The 18,795-nt window shown below is 40.2% G+C and overlaps 1 protein-coding gene across 2 annotated transcripts; it reads left to right on the top strand.

Moving 5' to 3' along the window:
• The first annotated feature begins 12,161 nt into the window (after positions 1 to 12,161).
• On the top strand, positions 12,162 to 18,356 carry LOC147239648 (glycylpeptide N-tetradecanoyltransferase 1-like). 2 transcript variants are annotated; one of them, XM_086195139.1, is made up of 12 exons: positions 12,162 to 12,260; positions 12,365 to 12,473; positions 12,752 to 12,896; positions 13,589 to 13,707; positions 13,951 to 14,042; positions 14,574 to 14,690; positions 14,776 to 14,979; positions 15,645 to 15,753; positions 15,903 to 16,073; positions 16,162 to 16,329; positions 16,420 to 16,557; positions 17,485 to 18,356. In XM_086195139.1, the coding sequence occupies exons 1-12, from the start codon at positions 12,241 to 12,243 to the stop codon at positions 17,506 to 17,508; spliced, it is 1,416 nt and encodes a 471-aa protein (XP_086051265.1). In that variant the 5' UTR covers positions 12,162 to 12,240; the 3' UTR covers positions 17,509 to 18,356. The 2 variants fall into 2 exon arrangements, with proteins under 2 accessions (XP_086051265.1, XP_086051267.1); XM_086195141.1 differs by having other exon boundaries at positions 14,809 to 14,979; positions 17,485 to 18,355.
• Positions 18,357 to 18,795: the final 439 nt, after the last annotated feature.

The raw sequence follows: 18,795 nt of genomic DNA, 5'->3' as shown, positions 1-18,795 counted from the left end.
CCATCCATCTGTCTTTGAGTAGCTTCCACATCTTTTTGTCTGTCAAAAATAAACCTGTTCTCTCCTGCTCTTTTCTCCTTCATCTGCTCTTTCTTTTTTCTTCTTCTTTCCACTCCCTCTCTCGACCCTCTCTCTTTCTGTCTTTCATAGAAGTCAAAGACATTTGTGTGCTCTGAATGTGGAGTAGAGGCGATGTTTTTGAAGCAAAACTGACTAAATACAGACTGAGACCTATTGATTTCTGGTTTACGGAGGGATCAGAAGCTAATCTATATAGTAAACACACAAAATGCAAACACACACTTTTATACCAGGCTTAGTGACAAATATTGTCACCTCATTACAATAAATGTGTGTTTAACTCAACCAGACATTAAAAACTGTTTAATTATTGTGTGCTCAATGAAAACTCGTGTCTTTTGTATGGAAACATTTGCGAATGTGCACAAGGTCGTGGTCAAATGTAGTCAAATGGAGTTCACTTGAGGTCGTAACGGCAGTGAAGCCTGAAGAATCTCTGCAAAAAAAAATAAATAAAAGTTAAGTCTTACTTGATACATCAAGGATATACAATACCTGCGAGGAGATACACTGCAATGTTCTGAAACCCGCCAGGTAACATTGCTCGATACAGTGAACAGAAATTGGACAAGACAGTTTATGGTTCCCATAGCAACAACCTTCAGCGATTCGATTCTAATTTCAGCATTTTTCTTCTCTATAACTGGATAATTTAAAGCTACTCAACATAAAAGAAAGAAAAATGTTTTAAAAGCAGTTAGCACTAATAACCGGCCGCTGCTCAAATCGACAAGTAAATTTTAATCATACAGATATTTTTGTATTTCCTCACAACAATCTAACTTGCAGTACTGCTCATGAGCAAGTATTTGAAGTATTCCAGTTTTGTTTTATGCATGCATGTACATATATCCTGTCACTACCATTGCTGTAAATAAGGTACCGGTAGATAAGTAAAATGTGCTTTGTAGTGTTGACTTTCAGTAGCCTTAAGCCAGTGATCAACAACAACGGTACTTGTACTGTTTAGAATACTACATTCCATGTAAACATCATATCACAAATAGGATTACCCTAACAACCAGGAAGAACTTTTGTGACAGCGCTTCGAGCTGATTGGCTGTTGAATCCTTAAAAAGTAGAGCGAATGCTCCCTCTCTCACCTTTGTCCGCTTTATTTACTGGTCAACGTTTGGACCAATCGTGGACCTTTGTCAGGACAGACAGTTCAAAACGGTGATGCGGCTTCCTGGTATACCCCCACCAAACAAGTGGGACTGGATAACACAAACACACACACACACACACACACTTACACATTCGGTTACACATTCAGTTACAAATACAAAACAAATACAAGAAAAACGGACTAAAAGTCAAGTCATGCACATATAATCATCCTTGTCTGACGCCCACACAAACAAAACACTGATCCCTTCATGAATTGTCTTCCGTTTTCATTCATTTCCTCAAGCAAAGCAACTTGGGAGGCTTGCGACACTGGAAGCCTGACACTCCAGATAACACAGCTTGTCTTTTATTAATTCCCTGTTCTCTTCTACCCACTCCTCCTTTTTTTTCCAAATTTTCCTCACTTCCTCTATCTATTCTACTTGCTGACACACTGAAATCTAGATAGAACAGAACAATCTGAACTAAATCACGGCATGATTTGTACATCTAACCTTAATATCTTCTAGAAGATGGTGTATTTTATTGAAAGTGGATGTAATGGAAATCATACTAAAGGTTTTACACCAAAAAAAAAGACTTTTTTGAAGGTGAGGACATGTTATGTTGTCAAAAGGTTGCAGGATTGCATTTTCTTACATGAGGACTTGTGATAGAGTTTGAATAATGTCCTCGACAGACCTGGAATCTTTTCTAACTTGAGGAGAGTTGTTTGTCTGACCTAGAGCTGCTGCAGGAAAGTGCCTGTCAGAGGGAGAATTGTTTTCCTCTCTGCCTGAACTTTTCTACTTTGCCACTCTTCAAAACAAGTGGTGCATCCTCTAAAGTTAGGTCACTTCTGTTTACTAAATTATTCAGGAAATATTGGTGTCAGACAAATTTATTTATAAAATCCTTTTCATGAACAAGCTTTTCACACACTTTTTTTGTGCGCGCCAGGAACAAAGGATTCTTAAGAGGAGGAGAATAGATAGGACAATAAATAGAACAACGGGTGGGGGCGGGGTGAAGGTGAGAAGATGTTTTTGCTTGCATTGTATGTATAGAATGTGTCTATTTTTAAATCCGTGTAGAGAAATAATTCAAGCCAATAAATGTATTGTAAATTCTGAGCATCCATCTACTTGTACAGGCCACGTTTGGCTGGATCTCAAACCAGCATATGGAGGTTCACTTGAAGTACAAAATTAGTTTGGCTGCAAGAATAATGGAAGTGACTGATGAATTTTGGAACGCAAAACCCCCCCACCATGGCCGAATCCCAAAAGAAGATTTGTTTTTTGCTCTGAAAATAAGTGAGCAGGATAGAGAATTGAAATAGTGGAGTAAATAGAAAGAGTGCATACATTTTGCTAGATTTGCTCCCATAGTTACAGATGACATATTAGAACAAAAAGCAAAGTGTTCCCTGAGGAACAAGGGGAGTTAATAAGATACGTGACATAAAATCTTTAAGACAAAAGCAGATCGTTATTCATGTTTGGTTTTCTATCTATAAGAGAGAAATCTTTAACTTGTTCGCTGACTTTATGCTGCCGGTGCCAATCGTAAAGGTGAAGTCAGTGATTGTAATCCAAATATGGCCACATGGTCAACCAGCTGTCTCTTCTGCCCCGGCTCCTCCACTAGCGGACAGATGCTCCAGCACTGCTTCTGTTACTACTTTCCCTCTTATGCTTCCTCATCAGAGCTGCACAGCGACAGCGATGACACATAAATAACATCAGAGATATTACTTGGCCAGATTGCTACAAAATATTTCACTTGAATTACTTGTCTGTGTAATGTTTCTCCTAAAGATGGTGATGGTGGCGCACAGATGCAGCGCCTCTCTGCCCAGAAGGACTGCAACTTTTATCCAAAATGGAGGGGCTGCGGGGGTGAAAGCACACACAAGTTGTGTTGCCAACATGATTTTGTTTGTTTATCATTGTCTTTTCTTTGTCTGCTTTCTTTGTTTTACTTAATTCCCTCACGCTAATCTGCAGCCTGATATGTACACTTTATTTATTTATTTAGTGTATTATCAGGTCTGGTGTTACTTATTTATTTATTTACTATCATTTTGTTCCAAATATAAGACAGTGTTGTTGTTTTTTCTTGGAAATACAACTAAAAAAAAAAAATAGTGTCATCTCATTTCACAACAATAGGTGGCACCAAATACCATTGAACTGTAAAGTGAGATGGGACAACTAAATCTAATGATTAGTGGCCATGAAAATATGATGTTAAATTTGGTTAGAGATGAGATGTGGTTTGTCCAAGTGGTGTAGCCGTAGCTGGCTGTCCAAGGTGGCGGACCTTATTGCATAAGGGCGACTCACATCTTGTACTGACAGGATCGTCTTATATTCTGAACGGTACATCTGCCGAGCTAAATTTGGACCTCGAGCCCCACACTGGGCCTCCCTGTCTTAGCCGCCATTTGTGTTGATTTCACAGCTTTTGTTGAGTGTGATGAATTCATGTCTCTGCAGCCACTACTCCATGCAATCCTTAACTTTAAAGTTATAAGATATTTCTTTTCTCTTTTTTTCCTTTCATGCACAAATCCAGATGGAGAATGGCCTTTACGCCTTGGTCTCTTACCTTTCCTGGAGTAGATAATGCGAGAGAACATGACGACGAGACAGAAAAAGGCAGACAAAGGGGAAAGGTGAGATGGAGGTTTTCCTTTATTGTTATTGTTAAATCAATGTTTCCATTCTCCAACAACAGCTGTTTGCTGCAAAAGCAAGCCGCCGTGTACTTGGGCCACACAAGAACCATCGCGATCGTGTCCTTTCCATGCTAGCGACATACCATGCACATTAAATACATACACACATACATCAAAAGATTCATTGTCCATGGTGTCCTGCAGAAGTGGCTTACTGTAAGTTGTACACTGACACACACACACACACACACACACACACACACACACACACACACATCTTTTTTGTAAATAGCAGTATAAAGGCCATATAGAACAATATGGGTTTTATTCTCGACCTCATTTAGGTCAAAATATACATTAACTCATTCATCTTCAATAACACTTTTGTTTCTTCCAGTTTCAGTCGGGGGCGCCACATTTCTTTCTTCAAGTTTTGTATTGTCCTCAGGTTGACCACACACTCGTTAACCTCCCGGGTCAAAAAGACATGATTTTGTTTGACTGTTTCTATTATCACCAAAATCTGAGTTTAACTCTTGGAATGTCAATTCAGCTCATTAGCTCCTTGTTTTACATCATTTTTTTTAATAATATGAGGTCAGGTGCTAAATGAAACTACCTAACTGACACTAATGTGGTTCTTTGCCTTGTTTGGAAGATCCAGTGACAATGTTCAAGAAAGGTGGTGATGAATTTATGTTGCTGTAAACTATGTGGTTGGTGTTGTGTGTGTGTGTGTGTGTGTGTGTGTGTGTGTGTGTGTGTGTGTGGACAGAATATGATGTCTGCAAAGCAAAGTCAGGTTGAGTCAGGTGTTGCTTTTGCTTGGTTGGAATGAAAACCTGCATCCACACGGCCCTGTACTGGACCAGTTTGACACCCCTGACCTAGGAGGAAAACTGCAACAATTTCATTCAAATTTAGAGCTGCAAATACTTTGGTGTGGAACCATCCATGTCATTTTCATAAATAAAGATATATTTCTACTAAAATACTCTTCCAAACGGGCCTAATTTAAAGTGAGGAACGGAAGTTTGAATACAGAAATAAGATTTTTAATTCGACATGAGTCAATTATTGACAATATGCTTTTTTTTTTAAACCCTGTTACCATGTTTGACACTGTTTGGTCTTTGGTATTGGATGCTGAACAACCTTAGCATTCAAATAGCACCCCATCAACAACAACAACATCCCATCGGCTTCATTTTGAAAGCTAAACTTCTCTTACATAGAGAGAGAGGCTGTTGTGTTCAGCTTGTTCAAGGTGAAATATTATTTGACTTTCACACTCATCAAAGCCATAAATAATATTACAAACTGAAGCACTGTGATTGCTTTGTTGAAAGAGGATCTTCCAGAACAAATCTAAGCTCATTTTTGGAGTTGTTGGCACAATCAAAGTGGAACCCATTTAGAGGAAAAGATGCTGATTAGAACTCAGAAAGACTGAAATCCAGTCTGGTGCTGTTTCCTATTCTCTTGCCTCCTATTCCAGCTTTTAGGAGTTGATCCCACTCTTTTCATAACTCTTATCCAAACTCACATTAATCAGCTCTGTAAACGCTGACTTTAATATTTGGAGAAACAGTCGGCTACTGGCACAAGAATTTGAGGATTAAACGGATGCTATATGTGATATAAAGGCAGCTTAGTGTGATTGTGAATCAGACTGCGAAGTGACCTCAAATGACACGATCTTTAAAAAAAAACAACCACATTCATTTTTGAAATGTAATGCAGCACATAATTCCATCTGCAAAAAAAAAAAAAAATGGAATTCAAGGGCAATAAAAGTCAAGCTGTGCTGAATTCAAAAATCTGAGAACTACTGAGTCAGAGGACAGAGAGAAAAAGAGAGATGTAGAGATTGTTACTCATTCATCCAATCTTGCAAACATCCGAGTTACAGACACTGAGGCTGCGGTGAGAGATGGAGGCGAAGGAAAGGAGAAAGGAACGCAAAGCGAGGAGGATCGTGTTCTACAGATAGATCACAGCCATACAGATCTATTTACAGATTAGTAATGGTTGTGACTGTTTGTGTGTGTGTGTGTGTGTGTGTGTGTGTGTGTGTGTGTGTGTGTGTGCATGTGTGTGTGCATGTGTGTGTGCGCGCGTGCGTGCGTGCGCACTGCAGATAGCAACTCAAGAATTCACACAGGCTCACACAATTGTACACACACATATACATGCATACAGTTGTGGGCTCACACGTCCTCCTACACACACTCCGCCTCACTGCGGTTTGTTGATGAGTGTCTATTATAGTATTTTTCTGTGCCACTTACAGGTTTGCGTCTGAACAGATAACATTTGTTATCTAACTGTTCTTTTAGCTATCACATTATTGTGTTGTATTCACTCTACTACTGCATGTTTTTTTAAAGGGCTACTAGTCCTACATGCTTGAAGCATGGTAATATTTGTAGGATTTTTTAAATAATTCAATCCTAAGGGAATACAGACTTTCATAGGACCTACTCAGAAAGCTTGCTGCTCTGACGCACTCCGCAGAAGCTTTAAAGCGATACTTCTGCCAAAAAAGTGTCTTTTTTTTTTGCCTTTCAAGTACACACAAATAGGTGTCTTTCAGGTGCTTGTGTTCACTGCAGCGTCACCTCTTTGTGACTCAAGAATGCAGGAAAAGCTAGCTACATATTTTTTTAGCTTGAAGCTAATGCTGCCCCGTTACACACACAAATAACAGTTTGCTAAGTAAACTGGGTAATCCACGATGTCTTTAAAGAAAGGCCAACTTCCACAGTAGCACCAAAATGTTAAAATATGTAAAGCTAGAGTGAACCACAATCTTTAGAGAACTCACTTAACTGAAAAATTGACTTTGAGATGAAGGAACCACATGTTAAAGAAACGCTAACGTGCTTACTTCTGTCTTGCGCCACTCTCACTCACAGCTACTAGCAATAGCAACTGTGGCAAAACCTTTAAGTAACCACATACATTTTATGAGGGCACTGCAGACAAGATGGCGGAAGTTAGTCTCCTTTGTGCTGTTATTTTCATAAACGCCATTTGTATTTTGATATTGCCAAAAATGAAGTTGGATGGGTGGGTGGGTGGGGGGTTGCAGAGGTCACGTGATTTCCTTTCAGTTTCACAGGCAGAGGTTAAGATGTCTGCCCAGATGGTGGGCCGATAAATTAACACATTGTAAATATTTCAGGGATTCAAATATACAAACAAATATCATCAGATAAACCTAATGAATAATCCCTTCACTGATTCTGCAACCTCTGCTGCTGCTCTCATCTGTCAACCTTAAATCTACTTAATTATTAAGGAGAAAAAAAGAAAAAAAAACCTTTGCGCATCAACAGGCTAAATTTCCTTTGGGATCACCAAAGTATAGCTATCTATCTACATGTCGTGAAGCTCACCCTGATACGGAATCTGAAGTGATGAAATGAGGCACAGCAGCAGTGGTAAGAGCATTTAATAAAGTGTAGCACAGATATAAAAGTATGTTGCAGGAAAAGAGGAGGCGGCGGCAGTAATGACTTTTACCGCTCTCAGTTAATAGCCCCCCTCCCTCTCTCTCCCTCCCTCCCTCTCTCTCTCTCTCCCTCTCTCTCTTCGTATGATGAACACATTCTAGGATGTTACCTACATCTATCCAATGATGTATTGGCACATCAAAGAGTACATAAATATCCATCCATCTGCCTATTAGCTATAGCACTTATCCTCTAGCGGTAGGGTGCATCCTGAACAAGTCAATCATGAGACATAGTCACTCTCACATATCACCGATAAACTTAACCTCAGTGAGTACATGCAAACAGAACATTCGACTCATAACTGAGCGCGTTAACAAAGCAGGGTGGATTATTTCTATATTTAAGGCTTTATAGTGTTTGATGTTTAAATCCCATGTGAAGGATGACAATTTCATAATACCATCACATATTAATGCTGGTATAAATAGCTCCCTTATGTGCTTATATCGCCTCCTTCACTGTCAATCAATCTAAACATCATCGGCTACAAACGTTTTGACTTAACATGTCAGATATTCTTGTGGTGAAAAATTGAAATGACTTGTTTCGGCTGGTAAAGATAATAGGTGTGGTTTACAATCCAAGCCACCCATGATGATAAAATTTAACGAGATGCTCAGGAAAGTGCTTTGTCTCTGAATTTATGCCATCGCATCAATCCCCAAAAGTACCCTTAGAGTTTTACAGTAAGCTTTAACAGCTCAAATCTTTAATTCATTCAAACATGATCACTTTTGGATGAGAGGGTCCCCCCCCCCCCCCCCCCCCCCGCATGATGATAACCTGGTTGGCATCCGTAGAATATTGGGAGCTCAGCTTTGAAATAAAAAGAAAGAAAGAAAGAGCTTCAATGAAACTATTACAATTGACACATACACAATGTATTAGCGGTTGCATGGGCTCTCCGGAGACTTGTGGTGTCCACTTCAATTGGAAATTTCATTTAGCCTTCATCCTCTGCCTCGCTGCCGCCTCCAGGGTGTGCAGCTGAGACAAATGTGTCATCAGTTTGTTAATCCTGCTGCAACACAAGGCTTCTTTTTCTAGTGAAAATGTTGTGACCAAAAAGTGCACTGTCCATGAGTAATTGGTAGAGCATGCGTTGAAACACCTGAGCCTCAAGAGGAATATGCCCCCCCCCCCGTCTCATTGTTGTCAAGTCGTCTGTTGTTTATGTGCTTCGCATGTACTCCTAGATCTGCACCACGTCACCCTGAATGGTGACAGGAGGTAGAAGTATCCCTCTCTTACTTGCACTTAGCTCTCAGTGACAGGGTAATATAGAGAATTGACGTCTTGTCATGGGGAGGAAGCTCTGGGTCCTTGTGACCTTGGTGGATGTGTGGTAGAGTCCTTCAAGATGACATGGTGCCACGCTATGAAGGTGAAGTGCGGGAATGTCGCCCAGGGAACCTGCCGGATGAATCACAGTTTCTTTGTTTTTTATTTTCCAGCTGGCATTCTGCGAAGACTCATTTCTGATTGGTTGGTGAAGACCTGGCCTAGCCTGCTTCTGATTGGCTAGAACTTATTTACTTTCAGGCATCTTGTGATTGGATGCTTAGTTGCCCAGGTATTGAGGAGCCTAATACCAGCTAACATGTAGCGAGCACTTTATCACTCACCATTTTTCACTTTTCGAGAGATTTTTATTGGTGCCTTGAATGTTGATGGAATCTGGATGGGGATTACATCTGACTGACCCAGTGGCACAAAACCACATGGAGGTTTATTAGATGTAGAAATGTTGTTGTTCTTCTAAGCTTACGTTGAATTGCAGCTAATAAATCAAATGTGAAACAACGCTAACACTTCTTCTTCACTTGTGATCAAAACAGTGCATTTTTTGCAACGATAGTGCAGGCTTGCAGTGTTTCTTTTGTGTTTCAGTGCGCAGTTGCAATACAACCCATACCAGATATATACAGACATCACGCTGGTACACTACATTCACTCTTTGAAATAAGGCTAATGTTACATAGCTATAACTGTATTCACTTTCCCTGATTATCCCTGATGCTGCACACTTAGCAATTCTCCTAACAAAGACCTGGGCAACCAGTATGGGGAAAAAAAGAAAAAAAAAACTTGTTGCATTTTTAATGAGAAGGACCTGGAAATCTCTGTCTGGGAGCTTTTCATGGGGTCTTCCAGTTCTCCGTGGAGTAGGTTGGATCTTTGTGTATTCAAAGACTGCTGCTCTTACTATTTGCATGGAGGTCAGAGGCTCCTGCTGTAGTGCCAAACTGAAAACACACTCTTGAACATTAGCAGTTGTGGAGGCTATCAGACTGGAGCCGTAAACCCTCCAGACTTTGTGGGTCCAAAGTTCTCCTGAAGCAACAGAGTCTGAGAGGTTCTTGCTTTACTGGTTGCTAACATTAAGGATAAATTTCGGGAGGCCATGGTGAAGGACCTTAAAGTAGTTCTGTTAAGGGCCAGTAGAGGCAGAACATCCCGAAGGTTAACGAACCATATGTTTCCCCTCTGTTATTAGACAACCAAAGAGATTATTTAACAGAAAATTTGGACAAAACACCTTAATTAACGAGCCTAATAAGTATGAAATCTTCTTTGACAGTAGTCTGTTGATGTTTGACTCATTCAGGTGTTTACTCCATGTAGTTACACCATGATGAAGGTCTAGCGCCAAAATGTTGCCAATAAAGATACTATTGCAGGTTTAAGCAGTGTGTGGGAATGTTTTTGTAAACTGCCTGCAGGACTAAGACTAAAAAAAAAAAAAAAGTGTAAAAATTGTTTCGTTGGTCTGTGAGCTCCAGCAGGCTCTAGGGTTGTTTGCAGCAGGGTGTAAAGTGGTTGCATTGTGTGCAGGGTTCAAGGTTCACGCACACACACACACACACAAATGCACACACATGATCCACAGGTAATATACAGAAATAATGCATTATTATCACCTTCTGATTACCATAGAAACGGAACATACCTCACAGTTAACCAGAGAGAGAATCCAGCTGTTAACTTTAGATACCCCAGTCAGGTATGTGCATCACGCTGGAATGAAGCTGCAGTTGCATGCAGTTTGTGCACAAATTTTGCATTTCTGCTTCGCAATTTCTTTGTTGCAGTGATGCATTTCATACAGTTATCCTTTAAAAGATTAGACTTAAATTGATTAAGCCACACACATAGAAAAATAGATCATTTACCAGCCTTGCAATAATCTGTATTCATACAATAAGAATTTGCATATTTGCTATGGCCACTAGGGGGGTCAGTGAGCCCCCTGAGCAAATGCAAATTGCACTTGTGGTTCCCAGACGAGCGGCAGAGAATAGATAATAGTGGAACAGCAGAGAGAGAAAAAAAACGAGCTGCATTTTGACAGTGTAAATAAACAAGTACATGTATATTTCATGTATAGAAACACTTGCATCAAAGCGGGTATAAACACTTGCATCAAAGCAGATTGAACCATTTATAGCACAAGAGGTTATTCAGACGCTGAGGGATCCACACTCATGAGCGTCCTCCCTGAAAGAGACAAGCAGCATGCGGCAGACTCCACGGAGATTGCAGTAAAGCCCTCGGGAGGTACACAGAGGAGAGAGTACATATGGTGCAAAGCTAAATATTATTAAAATCAGTGATATGACTGATCAGCAGGGGAAACTGAGAGATCTAATAGACCAGCAGCTCTCTTGACTTGTGTGAATGAAGCTGATAACTGGATGAGACGGGATGCGGATGATCCACTGATGGCTGGCATGACTACACACAAAAACAAAGCAACAGCAAGGGCAGGCGGTCTAGAATATGTGGATAATCATACGCTTTATTGTTTGATTCATAGCAGGCAGATGTGTAATAAGGTTGCTCAGTAGTTAGTAATGTAAAAAATAAATTGGAAAAAAAAGGTGGGGAAAGGAAAGACAAAGAAGAATAGGTCAATGCAGCCGTCTTCAGGACATGGTGGAGCTGGAGTGTTGTGGTTAAGCAGAGTGAGAAGAGTAGTTCCTGTTATTGTCATGTGACACCACCAGTCACATGAAGGGAAATCTGGATTGAAATAGACATCCAAAACACAACCATTAACACAAAGACATACAATGTTGACAATATCAAATACAACAGATAAATAAATCTATTAAAACCAGGATTAAACGAGTTAAATCAGTTCAAGAGAATAAAATAGACACACCCATTACCATTCATTAAATTGATCATACATCTGTAAAATAACTTACTTGCCTTATCACTTATTCTTCTTAAAAAACTGAAATATTTAATGTCACCTCAATATGAATAGATAATGCATTAAACATGAAGACCCCTGTCTAAAGACGGGAGATTTTCATTAATTTCTAAATCCATGTTGTGCTTTGCAAGCCCCGTATTTCACCTATGATTTTCAGATCTAAAAAGAAAGCCAGTTTTTGAGCAAGGTAATCAACTTAAATTTGTCAAGGTCTTTGTAATTAACATGTAATAACAACATGAATAATAACTGCCGTGCAAAATCATCTTAAGAAGTTTTGCAAACTACTGGGAGAGAGTTTTAAGTGTGAGAACATATGAGATTTCTGCAATTAGACAAGCACAACTAATTAAACCTGCTCACTGGATCGGGCAGCTACAAACTTTAATCTGTAGTGCTGCTCTCTGTTCAGCAACTGCCTGACATATGAAAACCGTGAGAAGGAATATCAAATGGTTAGCATTGTTCTCTCAGTTATCTGGGTGGGAGTTGGGATGGGTAACTTAGGCGGTCACTCTCCTCCCCTCACTGCTGGCTAAGATAAGAAGCTGAAAAACCCACGAACGTGTCAAAGAAACACCTCAAATCACCCTCAGCTTCAAGGACTCCACCATACTTTTGCTATGACTGATTCCTACTCTGGGTAAGTACACCAGAGTTTTTTGTTGTTGTTGTTTTTTGTTTTACTTTCTAGACATGAGTGAATCAACAGAATAGGACTGAATATAAATATGATTGTATTTTTAGAGAAAAGATGCTGGGAGATGACGACGGTGGCAGTTTAAAGAAGAGTAAGAAGAAGGAAAAGAAGCAAGATACCTGGAGACCAAAGGAGCGTAGAGACCCAATTGAAATGGTGTGTGTGTGTGTGTGTGTGTGTGTGCGTGTGTGTGTGTGTGTGTGTGTGTGTGTGCCTGCGCATTGGGTGTGGCTGTGTGTGTGTGTGTGTGTGTGTGTGTGTGTGTGTGTGTGTGTGTGTGTGTGTGCGCGCGCGCATATGTTCAGTGGCACACATGGTTTTGAAATGTCCTGTGTTACCTTGTAGCTCTCCGGTCTATACTGCTGGGTGACAGTCAGATTTTCGATGTTCTATAAAGAGGATTATGAACCTGTCCTTTCCCCGCCCTGTCTTAGCTGAACTCTTTGCCAGAAAAGCAGCAGCAGGAGATCCAAAAAGCCATCCACCTTTTCTACTCAGGCTCAAATCTCCCCAAGACCCTGCAGCAGGCCAAGAAACACAGCTACAAATTCTGGGATACTCAGCCTGTCCCCAGACTAGGTAAAACAAACAAACAAAACAAAACAAGTTGTTCTTATCAGCAAACATTTGAATCAATATTAATTGTCTCTATTAGTGGTGCCAAGACTTTTTACCTTGGAGGGCCAAGCACATATTGGTGGTGTTTAAATGCATTTAAGCTCCGTGCCTGGTCTCTTTCTTTCTGTCTTTCGTTCTTTCTTATTTGACTCATGCCCAACTGACATCCTGCTTAAAGTATCATTATTCTGCTGTTTTATTGGAGACACCTTATTAGAGATTCACCTATTTAAATCAAATGTATTCTTTTACTTTTTGTTGTTGTTGTTGTTGTTTTGGTTTTTTGCTTTTCACGGGCCAAATTTGGTCCTGGAGCTTCACTTTGGGCAACCCAGATCCATCTGACTAAAACTTATTTTTTGAAAGTTATATTATTGAAATAATATTTCCTGCTACCTTGTTAAATTTCATTGTCAGATTCCTAACCTTAACAGAACAAACAATGCAAATGGGAACATTGCTTAACAGGACCGATGATAATCATATTATACTGTACATTTCACGTCTCGGCAAACTCATGTACATATCTTAAAAGTTATTTAATAAAGTTATCTATCCAAGTTATTTAAAAGTTTTTAAGAAACAATTTGACTACACTGCCCTTTAATCCCTCCTCAGCGCTGTCATGTAAACCCTCTTCGCTTCGTCCTCAGGCGACAGTATAACCACTCACGGTCAGATAGTTGAGGGTGAAGCAAGCATCCGCGGGGAGCCTTACTCTCTCCCTCAAGGTTTCTCCTGGGACACTCTAGACCTGACTGACCCTACAGTGGTGAGTTTCTTATATTTTATTAGAAACCATTCTCTGAAAATCTAGTTTTTCCTCAAGTAAAAACTACTGTATATTTCCATTCATTCCGGGTGCACATACATAGTTTGAGATGTCTTTTTCAACGTTAGTCCTAATCTATCGTCTACAAGGACAGAAAATTGCAAAGAGAGGTTCAAATTTATAATCCAAGCTCTTCTATGTGTGTGTGTTTGTGTGTGTGTGTGTGGGGGAGGGGGGTTTCAGCTGAAAGAGCTTTGTGCGTTTTTAAATGACAACTACACAGAGGACGATGACAACACCATCAGATATGACTTCTCTCTGGAGTATCTCCAATGGTAAGCTCTACGCGGGTGTCGCGTTGCATTTTTTTCCCGGAGTTTTCTTTTCCAACGTCACGTACCGCGCTGCTTAATGTTCATTCGCGTGTTTACATATTCATACATTCAAAGTGCACAGTCGCACATTTCACTGTGTAATGCTGGTAGGATTGTACTGGTGAGTGTTTTGAGAGGATTCCGCACAAGCCTCCAGTTGGGCCCTGCAACACAATGTATCAGTAACAAGCCTGCTACTCTAATCTCTTCGCTGCTGCCTTTTTTTCCCCTCTGTAATCTACATAAATGGTATCTCTACCTTCAGGGAGCACTTACATCAAAATATAATAACATTTACTTTGAAACGAATAATTAAGATTAGAATTCCAGGAAATTGCACAGGTCCTTGCCCCTGAGGTTTTAAAAAAAAAGAGAGAGAGAAGAAGCTGCAGAATTCACTCAGCCTAGTCATCACATGCTTGAAGCTTTTAAACTACACTTTATATTTATTCATAGTCATATTGCAGACAGTGGCCTTCTTTTCCTCTTCAGGGCTTTGCAGCCACCAAATTGGCTATCCCAGTGGCACTGTGGTGTGAGAGTAGACACCAATAAGAAGTTGGTGGGCTTCATCGCGGCGGTCCCTGCAGATGTCCGTATACATGACGTGTGAGTAACTCATAAATATATGTAAAGATGGATATCTTTCACCACATAGCATAAAGAGCGCTAACGTCCTGTGGCTATTCCTTAGCAAAAGTCTTCAAGGTCTGAGCATGTTCTGCAGGGAGAAGCAAATGGTACAGGTCAAATTCCTGTGTGTTCATAAGAAGCTACGCCTCAAGCGGATGACTCCGGTTCTGATCAGAGAGCTCACCAGACGGGTCAACCAGCAGGGTCTCTACCAGGCTGTGTACGTGGCTGGCGTAGTGCTTCCCTCGCCACTGAGCACCTGCAGGTAGTAGCCGCTACAAAGGACTGATTCATTTTTGATTTAAAGGCAAACTGAGTCAAATGATCAATTTCTGCACAAGAAACTGAATGAGGAACTTGAGTTACTGCTTCTCAGCTGTAGGCCAACTAGTTCATATACATCCTCGTCTAGAGTCCATGATTTGGTGTTAGCTAAGACTTAGAAGTGTATCTCTTGACGTCTTTTTTTAGCATTATGGTTTTAAGTCACATTGAAGTTAACCTTTGACCTTTTGGATATAAATCAATGATCATATTCCCTATATGAATGATTGACTTACAAACAATTTTTCTAATGAAATTGTAAGTGACTTTAACTTTTGACCACAGACCTAAAATGAGTTGACCCGCATGCCCAAGTCTGGGTCATGAAATTTAGATCGAGAGGTCACAGTGACCTTGACCTTTGACCACTCATGTCATGATTTTGGGCCTAATTTGCATCCATTCCCTCAAGATGTCCCTGGGATGTGGCGCCCATGATAATGTTCTGTTTCTTTATCTGGTGATGGGGGTCAAAGTACCTTTCCCCTTTAACATAGTAGTTACAGTACTTGTTTAAAATATATACTTTAACTATTATGTAACAATAAATACTACCAATTTTTCCTCTTCCTCAGTTGTATATGATGAATTAACCAATTGCTTCAGGTACTGGCATCGACCTCTGAACCCCCGTAAGCTGATAGAGATCCGTCATCCAGGAATGAGAGGAGACATGCCGCCACAGAGGGCTGTAAAATTCTACCGCCTCTCTCAGGTTAGTTTGTGCTGCCACCTAGAGACCCAAATATGTCAGTGCCGTTAGTGTCAGTCCAAAAACACACATTACATCAACCTGACCAAAATGATGAAATGCCTGAAGATCTGGGCTGTGATTTCCTCCTTCCTTTTTTTTCCCCCTCCAAGCTAACAAAGACACCCGGTTTGCGCTCCATGACTAAAGGAGATGTTCTGGGGGTACACTCACTCCTCCAGGAGAACATACAGAAGTTCCTCCTCAGCTCCAGCTTGTCTCTGCAGGAAGTAGAACACTGGCTGTTGCCAAGGGAGAATATGGTTTACACATATGTGGTGGAGGTTAGACCTACAATAAATAATATTTCATTCCTTTGGAGAGGACTCTGTTGAAGAACACATATCCTCCACCCTCTCCTCTCATAATCAGGGTACAGATGGAACATTGACAGGCCTGGTGAGCTTCTACAGCATCTCCTCAAAGGTACTGAACCACCCACTCCACGCCAGCATCAGAGCAGCCCACCTCCTCTACATTGCGGCTACAGGCACAAACCTGGTCGACCTCATGGAGGACACACTGGTCCTGGCTAAATCAGTGAGTTGGTCCCAGTAAAATATCACTGGAGGAGAGTAACTTGGTTTTCATGAGTAATGAGAAAATGAGCCGTGTTTTTTTTTATGACAGAAAGGTTATGACATCTTCACTGCTGTTGATTTGATGGAGAACGGGAGCTTCCTTGAGGAGCTCAGGTTCAACATCAGTGTCCAGTGTCTTCATTACTACCTATACAACTGGATGTGTCCCACTGTGAGTCCAGAAAAGGTACAGAATACTGTAATATCTCCACTTGCCAACACGCTCACAGATTATTCACAAAGGCCTCTGCATTGTTTGACTGTACTCTAGATTCCATTTGAAACTCAGACCTGTTTGGGTCCCTGGTCCTTTGGTACTCAACCCCTAATCAAAGCTGCAAGCAGTCATGAGCAGGCCCTTACACGCCTGCACAAGTCAGGGTGTGTGGCTGTTGCCTGTTTCAGCTAGTAGACGTCTCCAGACCAGACATTTTATCAAATACGTGATGTTTTGGGAAAGATTTGACCATGTGGATTCAAGCTGCAGCAATTTTTTTGCTCTATGATGAAATATCAGACTTGACCATGTCACCATGGTAACACCATTGACACTTAGTCTTCACATCGACCCGTCACGTCGTTCTTAAACCTTTCTGAAAAAATGTAAGATGGATCTGTTTGTCCAACAGGGAGGAGTATATCAAAGTGTTTTTTTTAAAAGAAAATATTTTTTTTTAAAAAGAAAACTTCTGTTTCCCCGAGTTTTCACTAAGATTCTCCACAAAATTGGGTTCTATCTTGGCCAATGCTATTCTTATCCTAATCCAAATGATAAACAATAAGACTGGCTCCTCTAAAAACACTACCTTCTTGGTGGAGGTAATAAAAATGAATAACAGTCAGGATGGATGAGAAAATGAAGGGCTGGAATTTTCTGTCTAGTTTTTATTCATAATGTTTTATGCTTCCTTGTTATAGCCATAAAATTCAGCTGGAGCAATCTTCATTACCTCAGAAATATCACTCTGGTTTTACCAGCAAACACAAACACCATAGCTGTTGAAGTTTTGTATCATACTTGATACATTATGCAGCATACTTGTTTATTAATGTGTGTGTGTGTGTGTGTGTGTGTGTGTGTGTGTGTGTGTGTGTGTGTGTGTGTGTGTCACAGGTGGGCCTGGTGTTATCCAACTGAACTGCCACAGTGATGTGAATGGTGAAGATGAAGGATCAGTGAACATCAAACTGCATCAACGGAAAACATTCGGCTTTAAATTACAATCTGACAAACCTCGAACACACAAATCAATGAACAAAATAAAGTTATAATCCCATTTCTAGATACATTCATCATCTAGATGTCAGTTATTTTTTGTGTTCAGCATTTTATTTTTCCACGACAGGAAAAGATTACTTCTGACTTGATGGGAAATTGAGTAAAATCATTGGAGCAGATCAGAAAATTCACCCTGGACATCCTAATACCAGTGTGTGTGTGTGTGTGTGTGTGTGTGTGTGTGTATAGTCCCTGGGTATGTCAACAGGCAATTCACATAAGCTTTGTTGACATGACACTTAATATTAGTGCAACCAATACACAAATTTTATTACAGGACAAGATCATTAATCATTCTCACTCAAAGGCACGTAAAAAGGGGTAAATACACACGCATGCATGCACGTACACACACACACACACACACTGTTACTGTGTGCATAGAAATTCAATTCTAGGCTGCAGACAGTTGTCAGAAGTAATGCAATCACGTTTAATCCTGTTTAGATAAATTCACGATGTATGTAAAAATCAAGAAAAAAAAAAAACCTCATGTGCTTCAACCTCTTAAAGAACATTTACAACCAAAACAAAAGTAATAGGGACTTTAAGGTTCAAGAAAACTGTAAGATTCATTTTTGGACTGGTAAAAGACTGTTAGAAAATATATAATTTTTAGGTGTTTGTTTGACATGGCCCGTTTCTTGAATTTGCTGAGTAAGAATGTCGTTATAAAGTAAAAACCACAATATGAAGAGGTTTATGCTGCAGGGGGCGCTGCGACCTCAAATTTAAATGTAATCCTGCCATTGGAAACAGTGTGTCTCCTGCATCACCTGCTCCCCGTTGTAGCCCATTGTTATGTGCGCAGTGAAATAAATATGACTGTTTGCTTGCTGGCTATCAAACCTGACCTTGAGCTGCCTTCTCAACCTGTGGAAAAAAACAAAGTTTTTACAAGTTTCAAGGAAGTTAACTGCAGTATCACAGTGGAAAAACGAAAAGTATTAGTTCAGCTTTTCTATCAAGTTTAAAAAACATGAAAGATGCCTTTTAGTGTGACGAGCATTGCAATTAAAAAAAAAAGCATCGAAAGCGTCAAAGTATAACTCAGTGTAGTTATTCAGTAAACTTTAAATCACTTGTAATGAGATCTAAAATGTTCATCAATAACTCTTTCTCTGCTTATATGATTGCATTGCATTT

Source organism: Aulostomus chinensis, chromosome 23 (assembly GCF_037954235.1).
Source record: "Aulostomus chinensis isolate RoL2024-O1b breed Wild chromosome 23, RoL_Achi_v1.0, whole genome shotgun sequence".
NCBI classification, from domain to species: Eukaryota; Metazoa; Chordata; class Actinopteri; order Syngnathiformes; family Aulostomidae; genus Aulostomus; species Aulostomus chinensis.
This window is presented reverse-complemented; position numbering and strand designations above follow the sequence as displayed.